This window comes from Diabrotica undecimpunctata, chromosome 7 (genome assembly GCF_040954645.1).
Source record: "Diabrotica undecimpunctata isolate CICGRU chromosome 7, icDiaUnde3, whole genome shotgun sequence".
In the NCBI taxonomy this organism is placed as follows: domain Eukaryota; kingdom Metazoa; phylum Arthropoda; class Insecta; order Coleoptera; family Chrysomelidae; genus Diabrotica; species Diabrotica undecimpunctata.
Window position 1 is genome coordinate 33722814 of NC_092809.1, and position 21099 is coordinate 33743912.

The 21099-nt window shown below is 31.6% G+C and overlaps 1 protein-coding gene across 1 annotated transcript in view; it reads left to right on the forward strand.

Moving 5' to 3' along the window:
• Positions 1-21099, forward strand: part of LOC140445162 (homeobox protein B-H1-like) — a 130941-nt gene that overhangs the window by 66260 nt on the left and 43582 nt on the right. The window contains exon 2 of the mRNA XM_072537021.1: positions 13801-14011. Coding sequence (XP_072393122.1) covers positions 13801-14011 — 211 coding nt within the window. The remainder of the gene's footprint in view (positions 1-13800; positions 14012-21099) is intronic.

A 21099-nucleotide genomic window follows, 5' to 3' on the forward strand; every position in this document is an offset into this window, starting at 1 on the left:
AGTAAAACGTTGATCATGAACCAGCTGGAAGAAAACAAATAATCTGTGAAATAAATATGCTCAGAAAAATTTTGGGACTAATACAGGCTGCAGAGAATATTTGGAGAAGACAAATAAATAAAGAAATACTAAGGATGTATGGAAAACTAACAATTACAACAAAAATACGGGACCAAAGAGTTTAATGGAGTGGCCGTATTAAACAAATGCCAGAGAATCGAAATGTTAAAAGAATACTGAAGGAGAGAGAAATGGGGAAAAAGAAGAAAATGCCCACGGAAGCAGTAAAGCAAGACTTAATAGAAATAGGCATGAAAGTTTAGAGAGAAAAAGCAAGAGACCTTAACAAGTGGAGTGATAATAAAGCGCAAATAGGGACTAAAGAATACGCATATTTTTTTAAAGAATCAACTAAAAAATGATAAACGACAATACAATTACGACTAAGATATCGTGACAAGGTAATTTCTCTTTTATTATGATTTCCTTGTAAGTTGAGGCAAAAATAAAAGCTTTTTCGTCCGAGATATTGTTCTTTAATCACACAAAACCTTCCGTTTTGGGGCGCTTATGTGACGGACTAACTAGACGACATTTTTGGCATACGAATGGCCTATTAAACAGCGTTGGAATGACGGGTTGACCTCATCAAAACTAAATTACAAATAGTACATTATTGACTATCTAGCTATAAAATTTAACAGCCATGATGTTCGATATAAGTGCTGTTTATTGACACGACGATATTTTATTGCGGCTTTTTACAAAATTTTATTGCCTAATGCTTATGGATGTCTTTATAAACCGTAAAATGATAGTTTTTAATGGATTCGTAATCGTAGAAACGAATTAAATATAGAAATTATCTGTTTGTGTGTGTGTAATACTTTTGCCGATCTGGGCATTCAAAATTTTGGACCGGTAAAGATTACTAATTTGACACGAACACAGTTGGTCACTGTATTATCAATATAAAATGCTCACTTCGAACAAAATTTTAACAAACAATAATAATGACAAAACTTTTCCAAACATAACAAGAGACAAATTGTTGAAAATTTTACAGGAATTAGACATCGTTTGGGAGAAGAAAGTTCGTGTATTTAGAGAAATGGGAAATTTGTTGGGAGAGACGATATTTAAGATGAATTCGAAAACTGGGAAGAGAAAGGCACCAATATTTTATATCTAGATGAAACATGCATTACTGAAGGTAATTTTGTAAGTAAAGTGTATCAAGCAAGATAAATAGGTTACAAATGCTCGTCAGAAGTTTACTGAAAATTTGCTTACTGGATTAAAAAAATTTCCAGCTTTGTTTAAAGTAAATAGTCCTATAAAAAGATCGTTATAATTTTCTATTATGCAAACTGGTCTATCATGCATTTCCAAATATAATATAAATAACAAGAGGTTTGAAACTTAGTTACAACCTGTTTGGTGACACATTAAAGAAAAATTGCTGGTTCATCAAATTGACTAGTTACAATAAATGTCCTTTTAAAAATAAATTTGTTTGAAAAGTTCTTTTATAAAGGGTATACCCTTAATATTAAAACCCTATCAGGCTACATCCAAAGAAGTTTTCGGAATAACTATTCCATCATCAGTGCTAAAGTGGTAATACTTATTTCAGGATAGCCCTGATGATGGAATAGTTATTCCGAACACCTTTTGTGTTGTAGCCCGATAGGGTTTTTATATAAATATACCTTTTATAAATGAATTTTTTAAATAAAAAATTTTTTTGATACGTAGTATTCAGCCAACTACAGGAATTTAGTTTCCTTGTGGACATTTTTTACTTAATTAGATGGCTTTGGTAAAGACCAATTAGCCAGACAATTTAACTATAATAATTTAATTTACCTTTAATTGAAAACTTATCCTTTTTTACACTTACAATGGTTAAAGTATTAGTAGTGTAAAAATTGATGTGTGAGCAATTTTTCTTTTGTTTTTTTTCTTGTTTAATTTTTAATTATATTTTAATATGTATAATTTAGTTTTTTATTTCTATTTTTTTGTTCTTTTTTGTTGTTTTTGTTTTTTATTTTTTTTTTAATTTTTTTTATGTTTTGGTGATGTTTCGGTCCTTACATTACTGTTTAAATCAAAATTGTAACCTATACTCACTCAATTGAAAGTATTTAGCTAGTCTTAATTACTAACTTCTATTACAATCATTCGTTAAGTGTCAATAAAACGTTTTATTTTCTGCCAAAGCTTTTTTATCGTAAATGAATACGTAATTTGCTAATTACACTCACGGCAGTAAAATTCCAATTAGATATAGTTGATGAACTGACACACATAAATTTTATGTTAGATAAAAAAAGTGATTAATTTGGAATTCACTTATATCGTTTCACGTTTAACTAGGCAACTGTGATTCTATAAATGAAAAGATTTCTTGGAAATTGAAAAGAATAGATCATAAAAATGTGGGTCCTTCCGCATGTTCTTGCTTATGTTAAAGTTGAGCAGGTAAATCACTTAACAGAATAACCCAATTCGAAGCAGTATACGATAGATTAAAATTCAAATCAGTAAGTAAAAAAATCCAAATTAAAAGAAGTTATTTCTTAAGAAAGATACCTCTTAAACTTATGTGGCAGGTACTAATAAACCTTATTCAACATCAGGTATTCTTCCATGTAGTTTGACACACACGAAGAGGTTTATTTCAGAAATTTGTTCCAAACTGTCAAAATTACTACTACGTTGAGTAACACTGGACAAAAAGTTTAAACCCTTAAAAGGATTTTTTTTGTCTTTTTTTTTTTTGACGCACATTTCTTTAAAACCGGCCATCTACCGAATAAAAGTTTTCGCCCTTTAAAAATGTTTTATATAGTTAATTTAGACTATATTTGGTAAACAACCAACGCCTCATAAGCCTCATTCGCATCGTAAAATGCCTCTGGGAGATCATAAGTAAATCTGGGCGCAATGTTACAGCTGACAATTGTTTTAGCAATGTTTCCCTACTGCAATACTTAGCTGCGACTCATGGTCTGTCGTATATTGGAACTTAAAAAGAAAAGAACTTTTAAAGAAAAATAAGTAGCGAATCCCTCAGGAACTAAAAATCGTTAAAAATATGTAAATTTGTTCTAGTCTTTTTGTCTATAGAAAAGAATTAACACTTGTTTGGTATGTTCCTAAAAACAAAAGTGACAAAAATAATATTTTACTGATATTCAGCAACATTTGGTTAGTTGAAAATTGTTAATTTTTATAATCAGTCCAACATTGAGGTTGATGTGGTGGATAAAATGTATACACAGAGTTGCTAGAAATGCCAGAAGATAGCTCATGATTCTATTTTTTTCTATGCATAATGTTGCAAGCAAAAATTCACAGGTCATTTATTTTACTAACGCAAAGGAAGCTGTTTCACGACGCAAGTTTCTAAAGCATCTCGGTATAGAGTTGATTCGTAAACATCTCTAACGAAGATCAAAAATCAGCTTACCACTTTTAATATCAAATCGAATAAAAGAAGTTCTATTAAAATTTTATCACACCGTCGAACCAGAAAATGATACAGTAATGCTAAAAAGAATAATACAAGGAAATGGTGCAGATCTTGCTTATTCGTTAAGGTACGCTATTCACGATATAACATGATATTCCAGTTGTCCATTTGCTCACAACATTCAGGGTATAGACATTCCGAAAAATAAGAACAGTCTCTGTCGGATAGCAATGATGAGTTGTGAAATAGGAAAAACTAAAATAGGAATCTAGAGTAATATTAAAATTAGCCGATAACTTTAACAAAACTCTTCTTAAATGTTGAATATGTTCAATGTGAGTCAATTTTAATTTAGGTAAAGACGAATTATTAAAAAAGATTTACAATTAATTTATTCTGCCACGGACGACCGTTTACGCATACTACAATTTATTATTCATCCTCAGGTCTCAGGTACAGCAAAATTAAATCATCATCATGCAACCTCTTCTGTCCACTGCTGGACATAGGTCTCTCCCATTTTTCGCCACTCTTCGCGGTTCTGTGCTTCTTGTTGCCATTTCTTGGATATTCGTCCAATGTCGTCCATCCAGCGTGTTGGTGGTCGTCCTCTACTGCGTTTGTCTTCTCTTGGACGCCAGTCAATTAAAATTAAATGCTGAAATTAAAATAACCAGTATTAGGGTGCTGTCTGGTACAAAATATATGACAATTTTATTAATATTATATTTGTACAGTTTTAATGGTGTATCTTTTTAATTCAATAAGTTTTACTTACATGCCAATACAAGGAATGTTCTTAAATGTATCTGAAACTATACTTAAACCTCTGTTATGAAAAGCAGTTCAGATCTTTACAAATTAAATTACGACTGAGAGATACGACGCGAGCACCTTTGTGTGAAACAATAACGCGGATGTAATAATAAATGAGATGTCAGTATCTTATACTAATATGATGACGTGCTGTATTATCCAAATTTTCTACGGACTGGAAATATACGTTAAATAAGATTCAAATCTATCAATTTTAAGGCACATTTAGTTTATTTAAATTACGTTATTTAAATATTTCGGGACTTAAATATTTAAATAGAAGCAGACTTCGGAAGGTCCAATAAATGACAAAAATTCTTAAAGAAAAAAACTGGACATGTAAAAAACAAAGTAGAAGAAATCGAGATTGTTATATCATCCTATTTGAGGCAAATAAGATCTAGAACGTTACAATGATATTCAAAGTTCTAACTCGAGTTCTAACTTACTTACTTACGGACAAAAATCGATATCAAAACAAAACAAGTAGTTTATATAGAAGAAAAAAAACGTTTTAAAAACACAATTTAATTATATAACTCTTAAATCAGTTCCAGAAATAACTCAAAAATATAATAACCATAAATCAACAACTTCATAAATCGTTGAACGAGATAATATCGAATGTTTACCAATAACAATTTCCCAATTGAATGTACGATCCCTGTCACCAGCTACAAAGGATTTATTTTCCATTATCAACGGCAACCGGCTAAAGTATTTTCTGGAACTATTCAAAAGCTCAACTTATTCCATTACCAACAACTAAGTGCGCCTTTATTCGAGCTTTTACTGTTGAAAGGCTCTCATTAACAAATTTATAATTGAAAATGTTTCCCATTGAAGCTTTCCAACGGCGAACAACACCATTCGAATACTGATTAATAGCCCTTTTATCGATCAGAATGACTGAACCTTCATGGAAAATTGACGATATTTGAAGAAGTAAACACAATTTAGTTTGGTTATGTTGAGTAATAGAATTTGTCTCGCCTTTCCATTATTATTGATATGTTTCGTTTCAATGAGTTAATGACGGTGTTTACACTTATTATTATTTTTACAGATTTTCTTTGTCTTCTTTTCGATTGTGACACGTGAAAGCTACATAAATCAAATCAATATTAAATTATAATAGAAAATACGAGGTTCAAAATAAAAAACGCTAAATTAATTTAAAATGAAATGAAACAATCACAGAACGCATTAAACGAAAAGGCTAACCTGACGCAGGAAAATATCACAGAAAAAATGTTATAATAGGTGAAACGTATAAAAAACCAAAGACTAAAACCAAATAAATATTGACAGCATCATAAAGTGTGAAATAAAGCAATACAATGATGAATGCAAATCAATCAATATACACAAATAACAATATTTTTGCAAATAATCAGCTGATAATCCAAAGTAAGAAGTATTCACTTCAATAGCAATAGTTACGGGCAGTGCCAGTTCTTATTCAAAATGAAAGAAACCATTACCTAATAATAACTAGAAAAAGAAAGATCTCTTAGAGTACCTGACAGTAACTTTTTTTTTGGCCTAGGCGTTAGCCACTCAACCAGTCTCAACAATTTCATTAAAGAAAAAAAATACAAAAAAGAGTGCTATGGCATTAAAAATTAAAATAAATATCATTACAGGTAGGATATAGACGTGGTCATGCACTTCTTGTCTAGAGACCCATCAATACATTACATTTAGACAAACTATAAGATAGATATACTTATAGATGAACAGACTAGGCTACGGTTAGGAGGTAAAAACAATTAGGATAAAACGGACGAGAGTATTTCAATTAGGATTAAAGTTTAATTTTACTTTCACTGATAAATTTTCCACTCAAGTACTTCTACATCAAGAAAAATTCTACATCTTTAAACAGTGCCTTGAAAAACTGTTTCATTAAGCCTAACTTGATGTCTAGAGATAGAAGGAGAATCTTTTTTGGATCTACCAAAGTTTTGTACTAAATGTTCTTCTCGCCAGCTGTTAATACATTTCTTATGGGCCATTGTTTTGTGGACCAGTGTTCATCTTTTGCTCTACTGTAAATTTGTAAATCTCTTTTTTAAAGAGTCTATAAATAGCCTCCAATCATCCTTATTATACTTAATAACAAACTCATTCATTAGACCACCAATATCATTACAGTAGGCCAAATCCCCTTTTTGCCTAAGAAACTGAGCAAAATGTTGAACTTTATACCTGTACTTGTAAATAGATGTACCAGGCGACAACAAATTCTTTTCTTTTAATCTTGAGTCAAGCAATTATGATTTTTCCTTTGTTAAACCCAAATCTACCACTAAGTCATCTAACTTAGCTTGTGTAAACAACTGTGGTTGTAAATTTTCTGCAGGACACTGAAATTTACCATCACTTTCTAGACCACTTTCATCAGATTCTGATTCACTAGTATTTTTGTTACACTAGTATACACTAGTACTTTGTTAAACCCAAATCTACCACTAAGTCATCTAACTTAGCTTGTGTAAACAACTGTGGTTGTAAATTTTCTGCAGGACACTGAAATTTACCATCACTTCCTAGACCACTTTCATCAGATTCTGATTCACTAGTATTTCAAATGTCATAAATACGTAGGAAAGGCTCACGGACTGGCAGTTTAGGTCCATGATCTACCAGACGGATAGCAGAGGGTAGGTTAAGATAAACAATCACTTTCTTATTTTTGAAGTTATAACAATCATTCGAATGATGTTTTTGCTCTCACCATTCCATAGGCACTGCAAATCTGAAAGCTTTTTTTCTTTCTTCGACCACTTTCCATAAATTCTCAACACAAACATAAACATTGTGAGGAGCCCAACCTTTATTTTGATCACCAATTTTCACACAAAAATATGCAAAATACACCTTTTTACAAAGTCAGTAATGTTTCTCTAATATTTTTTAATAACAAAATTACCACATATGTAACAAAATGTATTTGGACAGTTTTTACAACCGCGGCTAGACATATTTAAAAGCGTATGAGTCAAACACTGAAAAGTGAGGTAATGTTTGTTAGAATAAAGGAACGATACAGCTGTTAATGAAGAGGAAGAAGAACAAAGAGTGTTGTACAATTCATTAACAGTACTACCACCCAAGTAACATTAGATTTCTCTGCTCTTTGAAAATACTAAAATGTAATTATGCAATTTTAGATGTTAAATTGTGAAAGAATGGTGAATGATATAGCATTTTTAATATCATTTTCGGACAGCACACTAAAATACATGAGATAGAGGTAATTTTATTAAAAAAGTTTTTTCATCGTTCACCTTCGTTATAGATGTGTAAAACGTATTTTGCGCACTCAAAGAAACTGTGATATGTCTCCTACTTTCTAATTTTTATAATTTTTGCTAGATGTAAAGGGAAACATGCGGATCCAAACTTCATTCTGAATAAAGTTCTTCAAGATGCATACTATATAATTGTTAAACCAATATATATTTGAAACGTTAACTGTTGCAGTTGATGAATACTGGAAATTTGGATTGTTTGCAGATTGCCATGGTTAACTCCATTGATTTTTAACAATGTGTTTAATGGTATTAACTAAATCAAATATACAAAACTTATGGTCATTTCAAATACCATATTCAATGACTTTTTTAGCCAAACCATCAACATATTCAGTATGTGTTACTCATATGTGAGCCTTAACCAATAAAAAAGTTACTCTTCTTTAATTTTTATGAATTTCAAAAAAGATTTTTTATGTAGGATATAATTTTTTTGAATTGTTATTAGGAAAATTCATAATTTGAGTAGCAAGAAAAACAGAAAGTGAGTCTGAAATAATTATTGGAGATCTATCTTCAGATTTTTTAAAATATTGTAGTGCCTTATAAATTTCTATAGCTTCTGCACTGAAAATAGTAACTCAAGTTGAGTTTAGTGAGGAAATAGGGGAGAAATAAGTAATATAATTAACTAGAAAGGAGTTTATATACTTAAAAATTCTCTTAAAAATATTGATTTTGTTACGATTCAAAGTAGAAACATATAGAAATAGCTAATTAACAATGCAGAGCTCGAATAAAGATACAAAACGCAATGAACTACATTTTTTGACGCAATCAACATATCATAGTTGTCTTTCTAAAGACATAATAACTTAGTCTTGTTATTTTATACTGAATCTAAAACTCTTAAATTGTTTTACAGTTAAATGAAGCTGTAACATATGTACTTTATGCGCAAAACTTGCTAATTTGGTATATCAACCTCGCATTTCATACGAAACAAACATCTCGTTCATACGCAAAAATCTTTCGTATATGTATATAAATATATCGAGAGTAGGTGGTGGACGGTTGTCCTGTCGGTTGTTGAATATAAGTGTAACGATAATATACAGTTATTAGTTACTTAAAGTGAAGCCAAAGTAATTGTTTCGCTGTAATTTATGGTAAGCTCTAAACTGGTATCCAGGCGTTTTTCTAGTGCTATTAGCATTTATGTTCTAATTAATGGGATTATCGCGTTAAATGAAAAATTATAAACGTTTATTTTATGTAAAAGGTAAAATGATAATTAATTGGTCTTGCCAGTATAAAGTACTAAAGTGGTTAGATATACGATCTTTATTTATTCGGAAATCAATAAAAGCCATGATAGTTTAAAGTCCATAAAATATCAATGAGATAAACGTACGAGATCAACGATAGAACAAGTAGCTGGATTTAATTTCTTTATTAATCACAGCTACCTACAGAAAAGTCTGATAAAGTTTCTATGTTTCTTGGTGCAAACGACAAACTAAAAAATTAAATCAAACATATATTATAGTCAGTTTCGTTTTTACTTGATGGTATTTCAAATTAAACGTTAAATACACAATTTTCAGGTTTTTATTATTTCTGACGAAAATACACAAATTAGAATTTTCATAATGTAACGTGATATGACATTTTTGTTCAAATAAATTCACGATTAAGCGCAACTTTTTATCTGTCGACGCCATCGTCGAGGCGTAAAGCGCGTCCTCATTACGACCGCTACGCCAGGGCGCGCCGCTGCAACAGAGCGTCGCGTTCTCTCCTGCTGTTCTCCCTTCCACCATCCGATTGGTCCGCAGCTTCCGGCGTCCGTTTTTCATCCCCTAACGCTCCCCATTAACCGGCGTCGACGTCCAGACGACTAAAACAATGGCCGGGGTAATCAATTTACTCCCACGAATTGCGATTAGCCGTACCGTCAGAACTATTTATAGATTAAGCTTTTAAAAGGGATTAGAAACCTAAAAGGCTTGTTACTTTTTATAAATTGTTGAAATTATAAAAATTGCTTACTGAAATGATTGACGTGCTATGCCCAAAAAGAAAATTTTGAGAACAATAACTATGGGAGTGAGGATGAGGAATTGTTTATTGAAAAACAGACAGCGATATTATCCTACTTTATTTATTATTATTTATTTATTTAACTACTTTAAACAAAAAAAACATCGTTCGTCATACGTGTCAGTTTTTATAAGGAAAAAACAAGTTAGATATACTATAACAGACTTAAGAAAGAAACAAAGGGTCACCATATAACACTGAGATAGAAAAAAGAAAAGTACTGGGACGAATACTAGCTCCTATAAATGAGAACAACAGGAGATGAATCAGATACAATAAAATTATGAAATATATACTTAATATATATATAAAGAACCAACTTTATGTTGGTATGTCCGCTTACAGCCTTTTAATGGACAGGCCATGTCTTTAGAATGGAAGAAAACAGACTTAAGAAAAAATCTGTTGAATGTACAAATAAAGAGGAAGGCCGAGAAAGACATGGGAGAATAATGTGATTAAGAACGCAAGAAATCTCCTTAGCAAGATTTTCTGAGGGAGGCCAGGCCTCGAATTGGTCTCTAGAATCATAGGATGGATACGTGGGAGATAACATAAAAAACAATAGCAAACAAACGAAATTGTACATCTCATGGAGGAAAGGCGAAAAAATAAAACCAACAAGACAAAATACAAAGAAGTGAACCGTGAAATTAAGAGAAAAATTAGAGAAGCCAAAGAGAACTGGGTTCTAAACAGCTGCAAGAAAATAGAAGAATATAATAGAAAGTACGATAGCTTTAACATGCATAAAAAGATCAAGGAAATAACAGGTAAAAAAGTGAAACAAGCATCCATAGTAAAGGACAAAAAAGGTAAAATAATTACAGATTTAAATGAAAAACTGGCAAGATGGACAGAATACATTGAACTTTTTGCAGACGAAAGACCAGAAATAGCAGCGGCAGAACCTACAGACGAGACAACAGGGCCTGAAATCCTAAAAAGCGAGGTAGAATATGCTATAAGGAACACAAAAGGGGTAAAGCTGCAGGACCAGATAAAATTCCTGTAGAATTGTTGAAACTAATAGACGACGACGCACTTGAAATAATGGTGAACCTCTTTAACACAATTTATAGAACAGGCATCATACCAAAGAACTGGCTCTCCTCTACTTTTGTCACAATCCCGAAGACGGATAACGCCAGAGAGTGTTCAGACCACAGAACTATAGCATTAATGAGCCACACACTAAAAGTATTTTTAAAAATAATTCACAAAAGAATATTTAATAAATTAGAAGAGGACATAAGCGCCACACAGTTTGGATTCAGAGGTGGACTAAGAACACAGGAAGCATTGTTTGGTCTGAGTGTGTTAATGCAAAGATGTTTGGATATAAACCAAGACCTCTACGTAGGTTTCATAGATTTTGAGAAGGCCTTCGATAAAGTCAGACACCAAAAGCTGTATGAAATCCTAAGAAGCAAAAACATCGACAGTCGCGACATTAACATCATATCCAGGTTGTACTGGGGACAAACAGCAAAAATTAAAGTTGATAATGAGTTAACCGAAGAAATTGAGATTCGTCGAGGTGTGCGTCAGGGTTGTGTGCTTTCTCTATTCAAGCATTGCATTTAAGAAGAATTTTGTTATTTTCTCAAATATAAACTTTCAAAAAAAATTATGATCAGGGGTATTATGTCGTCAGGGAAAACTTAGTGGTAGGGAAGACTAAGTGCATCAATTATACTCTCGAATTCTATATTGCAACAAGAAATATCTTCTTCTTTTTATTTTATATAAGCAATTTAGCTTGTTCATTGGCGGATTATTGCTGCTTGGTAATGATTCTCTTAATAACTTCTTTTACCACTTCTACTGTTTCCAGTATTTTTTTTGGCAGTGGCAGGTCTTGTTTCTGATACGTACATTATTATTAGGCTTATACTGACCTTATAAATTCTTGATTCCATTTCATAGTTAATGTGTCGGTTGCGCCATATAGTATTATTAAAGCATGCTGCTTATCTATTTGGTCTTTGTACTTGATTTCATCGACTTCCAGTTTGCATCGCATTTGTTCTTTACTAATTACTATTGTTTTAGTTTTCTGAATTAAAATCATGATGATAAATTCTTTTGCTAGTGTATTTAATCTGTGAATTAGTCTTTGAAAGTTATCTTTATTTTGGCCTATCAATATCGCTTCGTTTAAGTAACAAAGAATTTTAATTTCATTATTCCCCATTCTTTTATTGACGCTCTTTATGATTTCATCCATGATTAGATTGAACAGCAGAGCTGAATACCCTTGTCTTATTTCATTGCCTGAATCTATAGGTTCTGTAAGTTGTCCATCTATTCCGGTTTTCATCTTAATGTTTTGATAGACGTTTTCAATTATTTTTATAATATCTAGCGGGATCTCTTTATTATACAAGAGATGCATTAAATCTTTAGGTCTTTCTTTGTCAAATACCTTCTTCAAGTCAATTAAACATAGTAATGTGGGTCTATTGTATTCTAATGCTTTCTCTGCTATCTGTTTTATGACCAATATTGCATCTGTAAATAACTGCTTTAGATAGTCAATTCATGCAGCATCCTTTTGGGTGTGTTTTGAGTCTATTAATTTCTTTACCTTCGCTCTTACCCATCTTATCTTCTTTTCTTCTTATGTCGCTACAGCCCAAGTCGGGTCCTAGCCTCTCCCAGCATCCGCCTCCAAGCGTCCCTTTCCTTGGCTGCTCTGCTTTAATATATCCCTTTGATCTCTCATAAAGCGCCATATTTTTTTTGTAAATCATAAAAATCATGCACCAGTTCTTCTGAGAAGCTTATTAAATCACTACCTTTCCTTTCTTTTGGAATAATCATATTTTTTGTCTATATGATTTTTATCTATATAATTTTACTATTTTGATAGCGTCTATTTTTTATTTCCAAGAATATGTTACTTGTTTATTGTCTTAAATTGACATTCATTTCTCCTTGATAGACCCATTGGCCAGAGAAGAAGCGGAAAACTCGGAACAATGTTCCTTGATAACATTGATGAATACATAAATATGGACCCACACAGGGTTGTAAAGCCAGATTCAGATTAATGATGATGAATGACATATATTCTCACTAATAAATCTATTTTCGCTAGCTCAGATTTTAGACATACCTCTTGGCGTAATAACTCAAATTTCTGATCCTGAAATGAAGAGGACCAATAGTGATATAAGCTATGGAAAATAGAACAAATACAACAGAAATAGAACGAGTATTTGGAACTTTAGAAAATTGCTCGTAGAGAATAATGTCTCAGAAAACATTAAGGGATAGAATATCAATTGTCCAAAGAAAGCATCCCTGTAAAATACTGGCGATATAAACCTGTTTAAATAGTATAACTGATAGCAAATGAATAGCAGTGCTAAATTCTTTTCTGAAACCAACTCTAGAATATTTTAAGAAGCTTTGTTGGATAATATTTTTTCAGATCCAATCTATAACATCTTGTAATGTAGAAACATGCTTTTTATCATTTTTGTAGAAGTATAAACTTAGATTCCCCTTGTATATGAACTCTTTTTGTTATACAAACTACTCAATAAAGTCCTTAAAAACATCACCAACAAAACACCTCTACATCACTGACACATAAAACCAATTTCTAGAAAACGTTTACTTAATAATACTCAAGCTTATTAGAACGTTTTCTTGAAATACAAAAAAGAGGAAATGTGTATTGCAGATGTCCGTAACGAATTGCTGTTTTAAAGTACAATAAAATAATTGACCACTAGTTTCACCATTATTAGCCATTTCTAACTAATGGATCTCCAAAGTGCTGAAATTAAAATGGTTGGTTTAACAAGAATAACGCGGCCATCTGTTCTTTCGCTGAGCAAGCAATTTATATCAATGTTTTGGAAAATAAGGGGCTTATTAATAGAATTAATATAATAGATTTGATAGAATTTTAAATACTCTAATATACAGTAAACCTAATAAATAAATAATCAACAATCACACTGGCTAAATTGGAGGGATATTTTGAAAAATCCTCAAATGAAAATACGGCAGAAAAAATCTATACTAAAAACTAGATAAACATTTGCCAAATTTTCTTAAACGTAAAAACTATGATGAATTACTTTTGTTTGTAATGTTATGTTTACTATGTTTTTATTGTTCCAGGTCAAAACGGCGACGATTCCTTATCTTCAAAAAACGGTGCAATAAGTAAAAAGCAAAGAAAAGCGCGTACGGCTTTCACGGATCTTCAATTACAAACGTTAGAAAAAAGTTTCGAACGACAGAAATACCTCAGTGTGCAAGATAGGATGGAATTAGCGGCAAAACTTAGTTTAACAGATACGCAAGTGAAAACGTGGTACCAAAATCGACGGTAAGCTAAGTTTTTTTTATACTAAATTAGGTGATGAAAACCGGCAATTTTAACATTCTTATATTTGTTAAATGATATTAATAACTTGTGCAATGTAATTGAATTAGTTGCTAGTTTAAAAGTGTTGTGGCAAATTAGAGTTAAACGATAATTTTGTAAGGTAGGCTTTCGTATTTACGTAGTTATTTATATTCTTTCAATTATAGTATTTGCGATTGTACTAGCCTAAGTCGTCCCTGCATAGAACTAAATTGTGTATAGTACAAACGCACCCAGGCCTGCAAGCATTTCGCAAGCAACCTAACTAGCTAATATCTTTAGAAGCATTTGAATTACCCGAAGGGTGTAATTGCGAATAGGAAATTATATATTTATTAAATTGTAGTTATTTTATAATTTGCCGCATTGTGAATTTATAAATACACGTTTTTAATATGCGAGGAAGCACAATACAACGACGGGCTATTAAGTTGTTAACGTAATTTATAGATATAGTAAACAGATTATTTTAAATATAGTCTGGTTTGGCTAATACGTTTAGAGATAAATACAGTCCATTCCAGGCAAAACAGCCTTCTAGAGTAGGTCAGGAATTGTATAAAATCGCGCAATAGGTACTTTAACTTTGACTTTATGAAGTGTCAATTAACCTCTGCTCACACTAATTCTACTGTCGCAAATTTTTATATGGGTATGACAGATTTAAAAGTCTTACGATTACGTATACACCTCTATTAAGTACGATGTTTTAACACTTAAAACGATCCTCAATTTAGGAAAAACTATATTATATATTATTATGTAGAAGCTTTTATTAGGTTCCTTAGTTTTAAATTCGTGAAGAATCTTGACACCGAACAATATCACTCCTTAACTCTTGAAACAAATATTGAAGCAAAACTACGAATTAAGTACATTCATTTGGGTTTAGAAATAAGCACTAAAATCAAGCTCACAGTTAATGTTGCGGTTACGCCATAAGTGTTATTGAGGCAACCTGTTAATAAATTTGCTATTTGTACTTGATTTTTTACTTCTTTTTCAACGTCTTCATAGCTGGACAATTTAATCCTTGTGTACTTTATTTCTGTTACTTGTTTAATACTAAGTCCATCGACTTTCAGTTTATATCTTATTGCTTCTTTACTAATTACTATTGTTCTAGTTTTATGAGCTGAAATCGCTATGTTAAATTCTTTTGCTCTAATATAAAATCTATGAACTAGTCTTTGAAGGTTATTTTCATTTTGGGCTATCAATATTGCATCGTATTCGTAACAGAGAATTTTAATTTCATTGTTCCCACTCTGCATCCTCTTCCTTTCCTCTTCCTTATTCCAGTATCTCTATCTATAGGTTCTGTAAGTTGTCCATCTAATCCGACTTCCATCTTTCGGTTTTGACGGTTGTTTTAAATTGTTTTTATAAAATTCAGCTAGTTCTCTTTATTATACAAGAAATGTATTACATTTTTAAGTCTTTATCTGCCAAATCTCTTCTTTAAGTGGATAAAGCATAGAAAACTCGCCTATTGTATTCTAACGCATTCTCTGTTCTCTGTTTTATGACGTATTTTTAAGTATATTTAAGTTTCAGAGTAGTATTTGAGAAACCTAGAACAAAACATGCAAAACATCTTAACGGAAAAGAAGCCGGAACTGTCCACACAATACAGGATGGTCATTGCAAAACTGGATAATGAAAAATAGAGGAGGTGGAAAGAAACGAATACAAGACAGTAAAGGTAAACAAACTCAAGATAAAAAAAGCGAGAACTTTACTAAAATGAAACTAACCAAAGATTGATACGAGTAGAGAGCCAAAAATAAACATGGACTATGCAAGAAAGATAGAATAAAAATCCACAAGGAAACTAGGAAACACTAATGTTTGTATTTTGGGAAGGATTTCCGAAGTGGAAATTGAAACGTCAATAAAAGTACTTTAACCTTTAATTGTGGCTTATTCCCATTTAAATAGTAATTACTTAGAACAATATTAAAAAAAAAAGAATTTAAAAAAAAATGTTGTCCATTTCAAAGGAGGTTAATTATCAGACCACCTAGTAATCAATACATATCTGCTTATAGAGAAGAAACTAGACATGACATTAAAAGAGCGTTTAAAAAAACACGCTTGACTCATTATCTTTACTACTTTAGTAGCAGTTCCATGACTTTTTTGTACTTTACGCTTATTTTTTAGTAAATCTAATTTCGTTATAACATTAGTTTGGCGAATCGATATATTTTCCTTTATTTTTTGCTACCAGTAAATAAAGGATAATGAACGTTAATATCGAAGATAGAAACCTATTAGTAATAAGTACTTCAGATATGTTAGTCGAATTGAACACGCCAATGTACGGACATGATTTAAGATCAGCCGGCATTGATGAATGAGAAACGTAGACAAAAAACGTTTTCTTCGCCGACCTGGCCAACTCTAATTATTTTGATCCGATTTAAATACATTGAGACTGTCTAAGTTAATTATTTCTAATTGCGTCGATCAATTTAACTTGCAAATTAGGTTTAACGTTGCCTTCTTAACACGAATTACGGTTTTGTGTTAGAGATGCGTTGCAATTTAGAAGACTGTTATTTTGTAACTACTACACCTAGTAAACCTCTGTAACGAGGTGGATTTTTTTAGTAATTGCTATTGTGACGGAATAGAAAAATAAAGACACGAGAAGATAAATATAAAATAATAATTTATGCAAAATAATACTGTTAACTGCTATAAAGTATAGTTTTATCTGGGGTCTAACACGTGACGAAATCGTTGAAATGGTAACAGAAACCGAACACTGACAGATATATACTGGGTGGTCCAATAAGCCAATCTCTCAGCTATATATCCGAAACTATTCATGTTATAACTTTAGAAGAAAAAATTCCTTAGTAAAAGTGGCCAAGAGGAATGGCTGGAAATAACTTTCAAGTTTCTGGGTTAACCGCTAGGGGGCGTAACCTGTCAAGAAAACTTTGAAAACCAGTTTTTTGGCAAATATGGCCAAGTGTTAAATAAATAAACTAGAAAGAAGCCTAAATTCTGCACAAAGTTTATTAAGTACCATTTTTGGTAGTGCCACTTTTGCTAAGGAATTTTTTATCCTAAAGTTATAACATGAATAGTTTCTGATATATAGCCGAGAGATCGGCTTATTGGACCACCCGGTACATGTGCCCGGTCTACCCCTACTGATACATTAGCAAAAGGATCAGAAACCAATGAGCATATTAACAATCAGACGACTAAAATTATACCATATATAAGTGCCTTTGTAATCGACGATATTAGCAGATTTGAATTAAATTTTTCTAAATATTCTAAATACACAAATCAATTTGGTTAATTTTTTCTTCAATCGAACTAAAACTTACTCAACCAGTGAATTATTCATCCCTTGTAGCTTGTTTAATTAGGAACGTATATGATCTAGTGGCCAGTTTCGTAGTAAAATCAAAATGCGAAATATGATGTTAATTTAATTGTTTTTTTCTGATGAGTATTAAACATACGTACATACACAACAGTTATTGGAACAAAATTATGGAATAAAAAATTTTAGAAATGTGGAAAGTGTAAGGAATAGAAATGAATGGTGGAATAAAGAAAGAGAATATCTCTTAAGGAAGAAAACAGATATGTATATTAAATGGTTAACAATAAAGGGCGTTTAGTATTTGCTACAGTACAATAGCTTAAATATTAAAGTAAAAAAACGTTAAAAAAAGTCAATAATGATACGTGAAATACAGCGATGGCAACGTAAAATTTTTTTTAGGTAAAGCAAGAAGTTAAGATGCCTGAAATATAATTAGAGTTAGTAGAACAGCGAATAAAGAAGGCAATAGGTTGAATTTAATTCGCAGGAAATTTGGGTAGAATATTATGGAAAACGCTGACAGATAATCCGGTAGAATTTTAAGATATTTACTACCATAAATGCCTTGTTTGCCACCTCGAAAAAACTGAATAAGTACCAGAAGCAATTAAAAAACACGCCAATGGTATGAAAAATGGGAAGACTCCAGGACCGGAAGAATACCCATAAAACTGATTGAATATGGTCCTAACAAACTATTTCAGCTATTGGTTTAAACTTTTAAATTATTTTTAAGAGGCGAAAAGTTACCTCCAGAATGAAAAACTGCATGCCTATATCAGCAATCTATACAAACAAAAGGCGCAGAAAGAATTGTAGGAAGTACGGATGTCTTAGTGTAACCAACTTAATCTGTAGGATATATGTACAAGAATATAAATCAAAGCCGAACTAAAGATTGTGAAGAAGACGGTCAAGATTTGAGTTCTTTGGTACAATACTCTGGTAAATGTATTGGGATGTGTTTAAATCGTATGACAATTTTAACATTATTTATTTAGAAGTTCTCTACAAATAGAATCTCATGACGTTTGATATAAAATAATTACGGAATCAGGAATTTAACAGTTTAGAATTTCTTATTGACTTCCCTATGGCCAGTTTGACTATTTATCACTCGATACAAGAGTATATAATATTTGTTTGCTATTTCGATCAATATAATTTTATAATTAGAATTCCTTCCAGAGCAAAATCAAAGTTCGTCCATCTCTATTTTCTGTGTAGTTTTTCATTAATTAACAAGACTGAGTCTCAAGAAGTTCTTGATGGAAGGTTTTTGCAACTAACATAAACACCTACTCTTCAGCATAACGGGACCATCTTACAAAGTGTTTGTATGTTTGGATTGATAAAAAACCGTGAAATGGAATGTTAGTAATTATATCCGTTTTATATTTTATTAATTAGTAATAAAATGATAATTTGTCGATTACATTCAGAACTAAGTCGAATGTATATTGAAAATAAACCAGAAATAAATAAGATAAAATAAACGAGGAATATTTCTTAATTGAGGCAGTCTACGTGAGAAGGGCACATAGGACAACAGTAGATTTTGAGAAAAACTACTTTGAAATTATTACTACGCATTAAAACTATTTATCTAGAAAGCCATATTCTAAGTATGACATCGATAAAAATAAAGCTTACGATTAAAAATAAGGAAATACAAAAAGCTGTTATGTGCCCTTTTTAGATAGATCAGGGGAATTTTGATTGAAATTAATTTGCATGTAAAGAAAAAGAAGCATTATAAAATTCAACATTTCATATTTAATAAAGTTTACATCTTCTTCATTTAGGAATCTGAAAATGCTTGTAAAATCTTCAACTTTCTTCTGGTTCACCTCTGGTCTGGGACATTTAGTTGTATTGATAGTGTGAAACTGTTGTACTCCTTGTTTTCAAATAAATTCTGTACAGTTCAAAATTTTCTGTATAACTTCGGGAAGTTGAAATGCCGCCGCTACAATCATATTTTATAATAACGTACTTCATAATTTTGAAGGGAACTTTGTTTCTGGACACAGGTTTAGGCAAGAAAAAAGGTTTAAGGAAAGAATCCCAATCTTGAAGAAGGTTACTGTTCATTTTTACTTCAAATGGCGCAGGATTTTTCCTGCATGTCACCATAGCAGTAAGGTATGGCTTAGGACTTCCTATTACTTCAGCTTTGTTAATAGTCTTGTTGATCAAACCAAAATTTCTGTCACATTGGGAAAAGCTGTGGCCTCTAACCGGCAACAGTTGTATGCAGTTACTTGGAATACTCTTGCAAACCACGATAAAAATTTTGAAACAGTTAAATTTCGGTTTTGTCCTCCTGCGGCATCAGATAACAACACAATAGTTTTAATGGTAGAAAATTTACTTATCTGTATTTTAATACAATCAAATAAACAAGATACCACAGAATTAGGATCCTTCTTTCCATCAAACTCAGTAAATGTATAGCAATAACTAGAGTCGTCGTTAAAAACATGAATGTTAAAACAGTACAACCAAAACATTCTTTTGTAAAATTGGGTATTGACATTTAGCTTTGGTATTGGGAAATTTTGACAATAGTCGAACTCCAAAACCAGATGCGAGGAGTTTTCTTCTTTGGATTTAGCAATACACATATCACGCAGTTTTTTTCTATTATTTGCTTTCCTTTTGTGGATTTCAAAAAAAGGCATACATGGGTCTTTATCATTGACATTTAGCTTGATCTTACATTCTTGGCAATAATCGCATACATCTGTTTTAGGTTTGCGAACAGAATAGGAAAACTTAGTTTTAAAGTACTGATAATATGTTTTATAAGACATCTTGAGAGTTTCCTTTTTACTTTCTTTGAAAAAGACATGGAACAACCCATACAATGATTTTATATTTAACAAAGTGTTGTCAAAATATTGCAAATTACTCTTGTTTCTACAGTAATGACTTTCATCATGGGGTATACTAGCCAAGTAATCCCCCATTAACACAACAACGTCATCTAAAATGTTTCTGGGCCTATTCAAATGTTTTCCTCTTTTTTCTTCAAATGAATCTCCCAACAAGATCTTTTTTTGAATAATCCGTATGCGTTTTATTGAAATTTAAAACGAGTCCAAAATAAACTTGCGACACACTAAACCAGTGTTTCCTCTTATAGACATACGATAGGCTCAGGTGTGATCTCTTGGTTTTTTTGGGTTAAGAGATTTCCTTTTACTTTTGGAATCTTTAGCCAGGTCCATACAGCTAGATAACTGGATATCTTGGAGACTTTTGTTCTGGCAGTTGTAAAAGCAATCAAAAAGCTCTACTTGAAAATCAAGAGGCAGATTTTTGTGGCATTTGTTATGGCAGCAGTCAGTAACTAAATTGAATGACTTGGAACTAACCTTCTTTCCTGACACAGATACGTATTCTTTGCCTTGAACACGCCTTAATTTATTGGTTTTGTTTCTTTTTGTTTTATTGTTTCTTATTTTTCTGTTTATGGATCACTTTCCCCTTCCTCTTCCCATCAGAACTATTAACTAATTTAACGTCACTATAATATATTAATATTATATGACACATGACAAGTGATCGAAACAAATGAGAAGCGATAAATATCCCTCCTATACAAAACACCTGCAGAAATCGTTTATTAACAATCACATATATCTGAAAAAACATCCAACCTCATTTTTAAAGATAAATAAATGAAAAT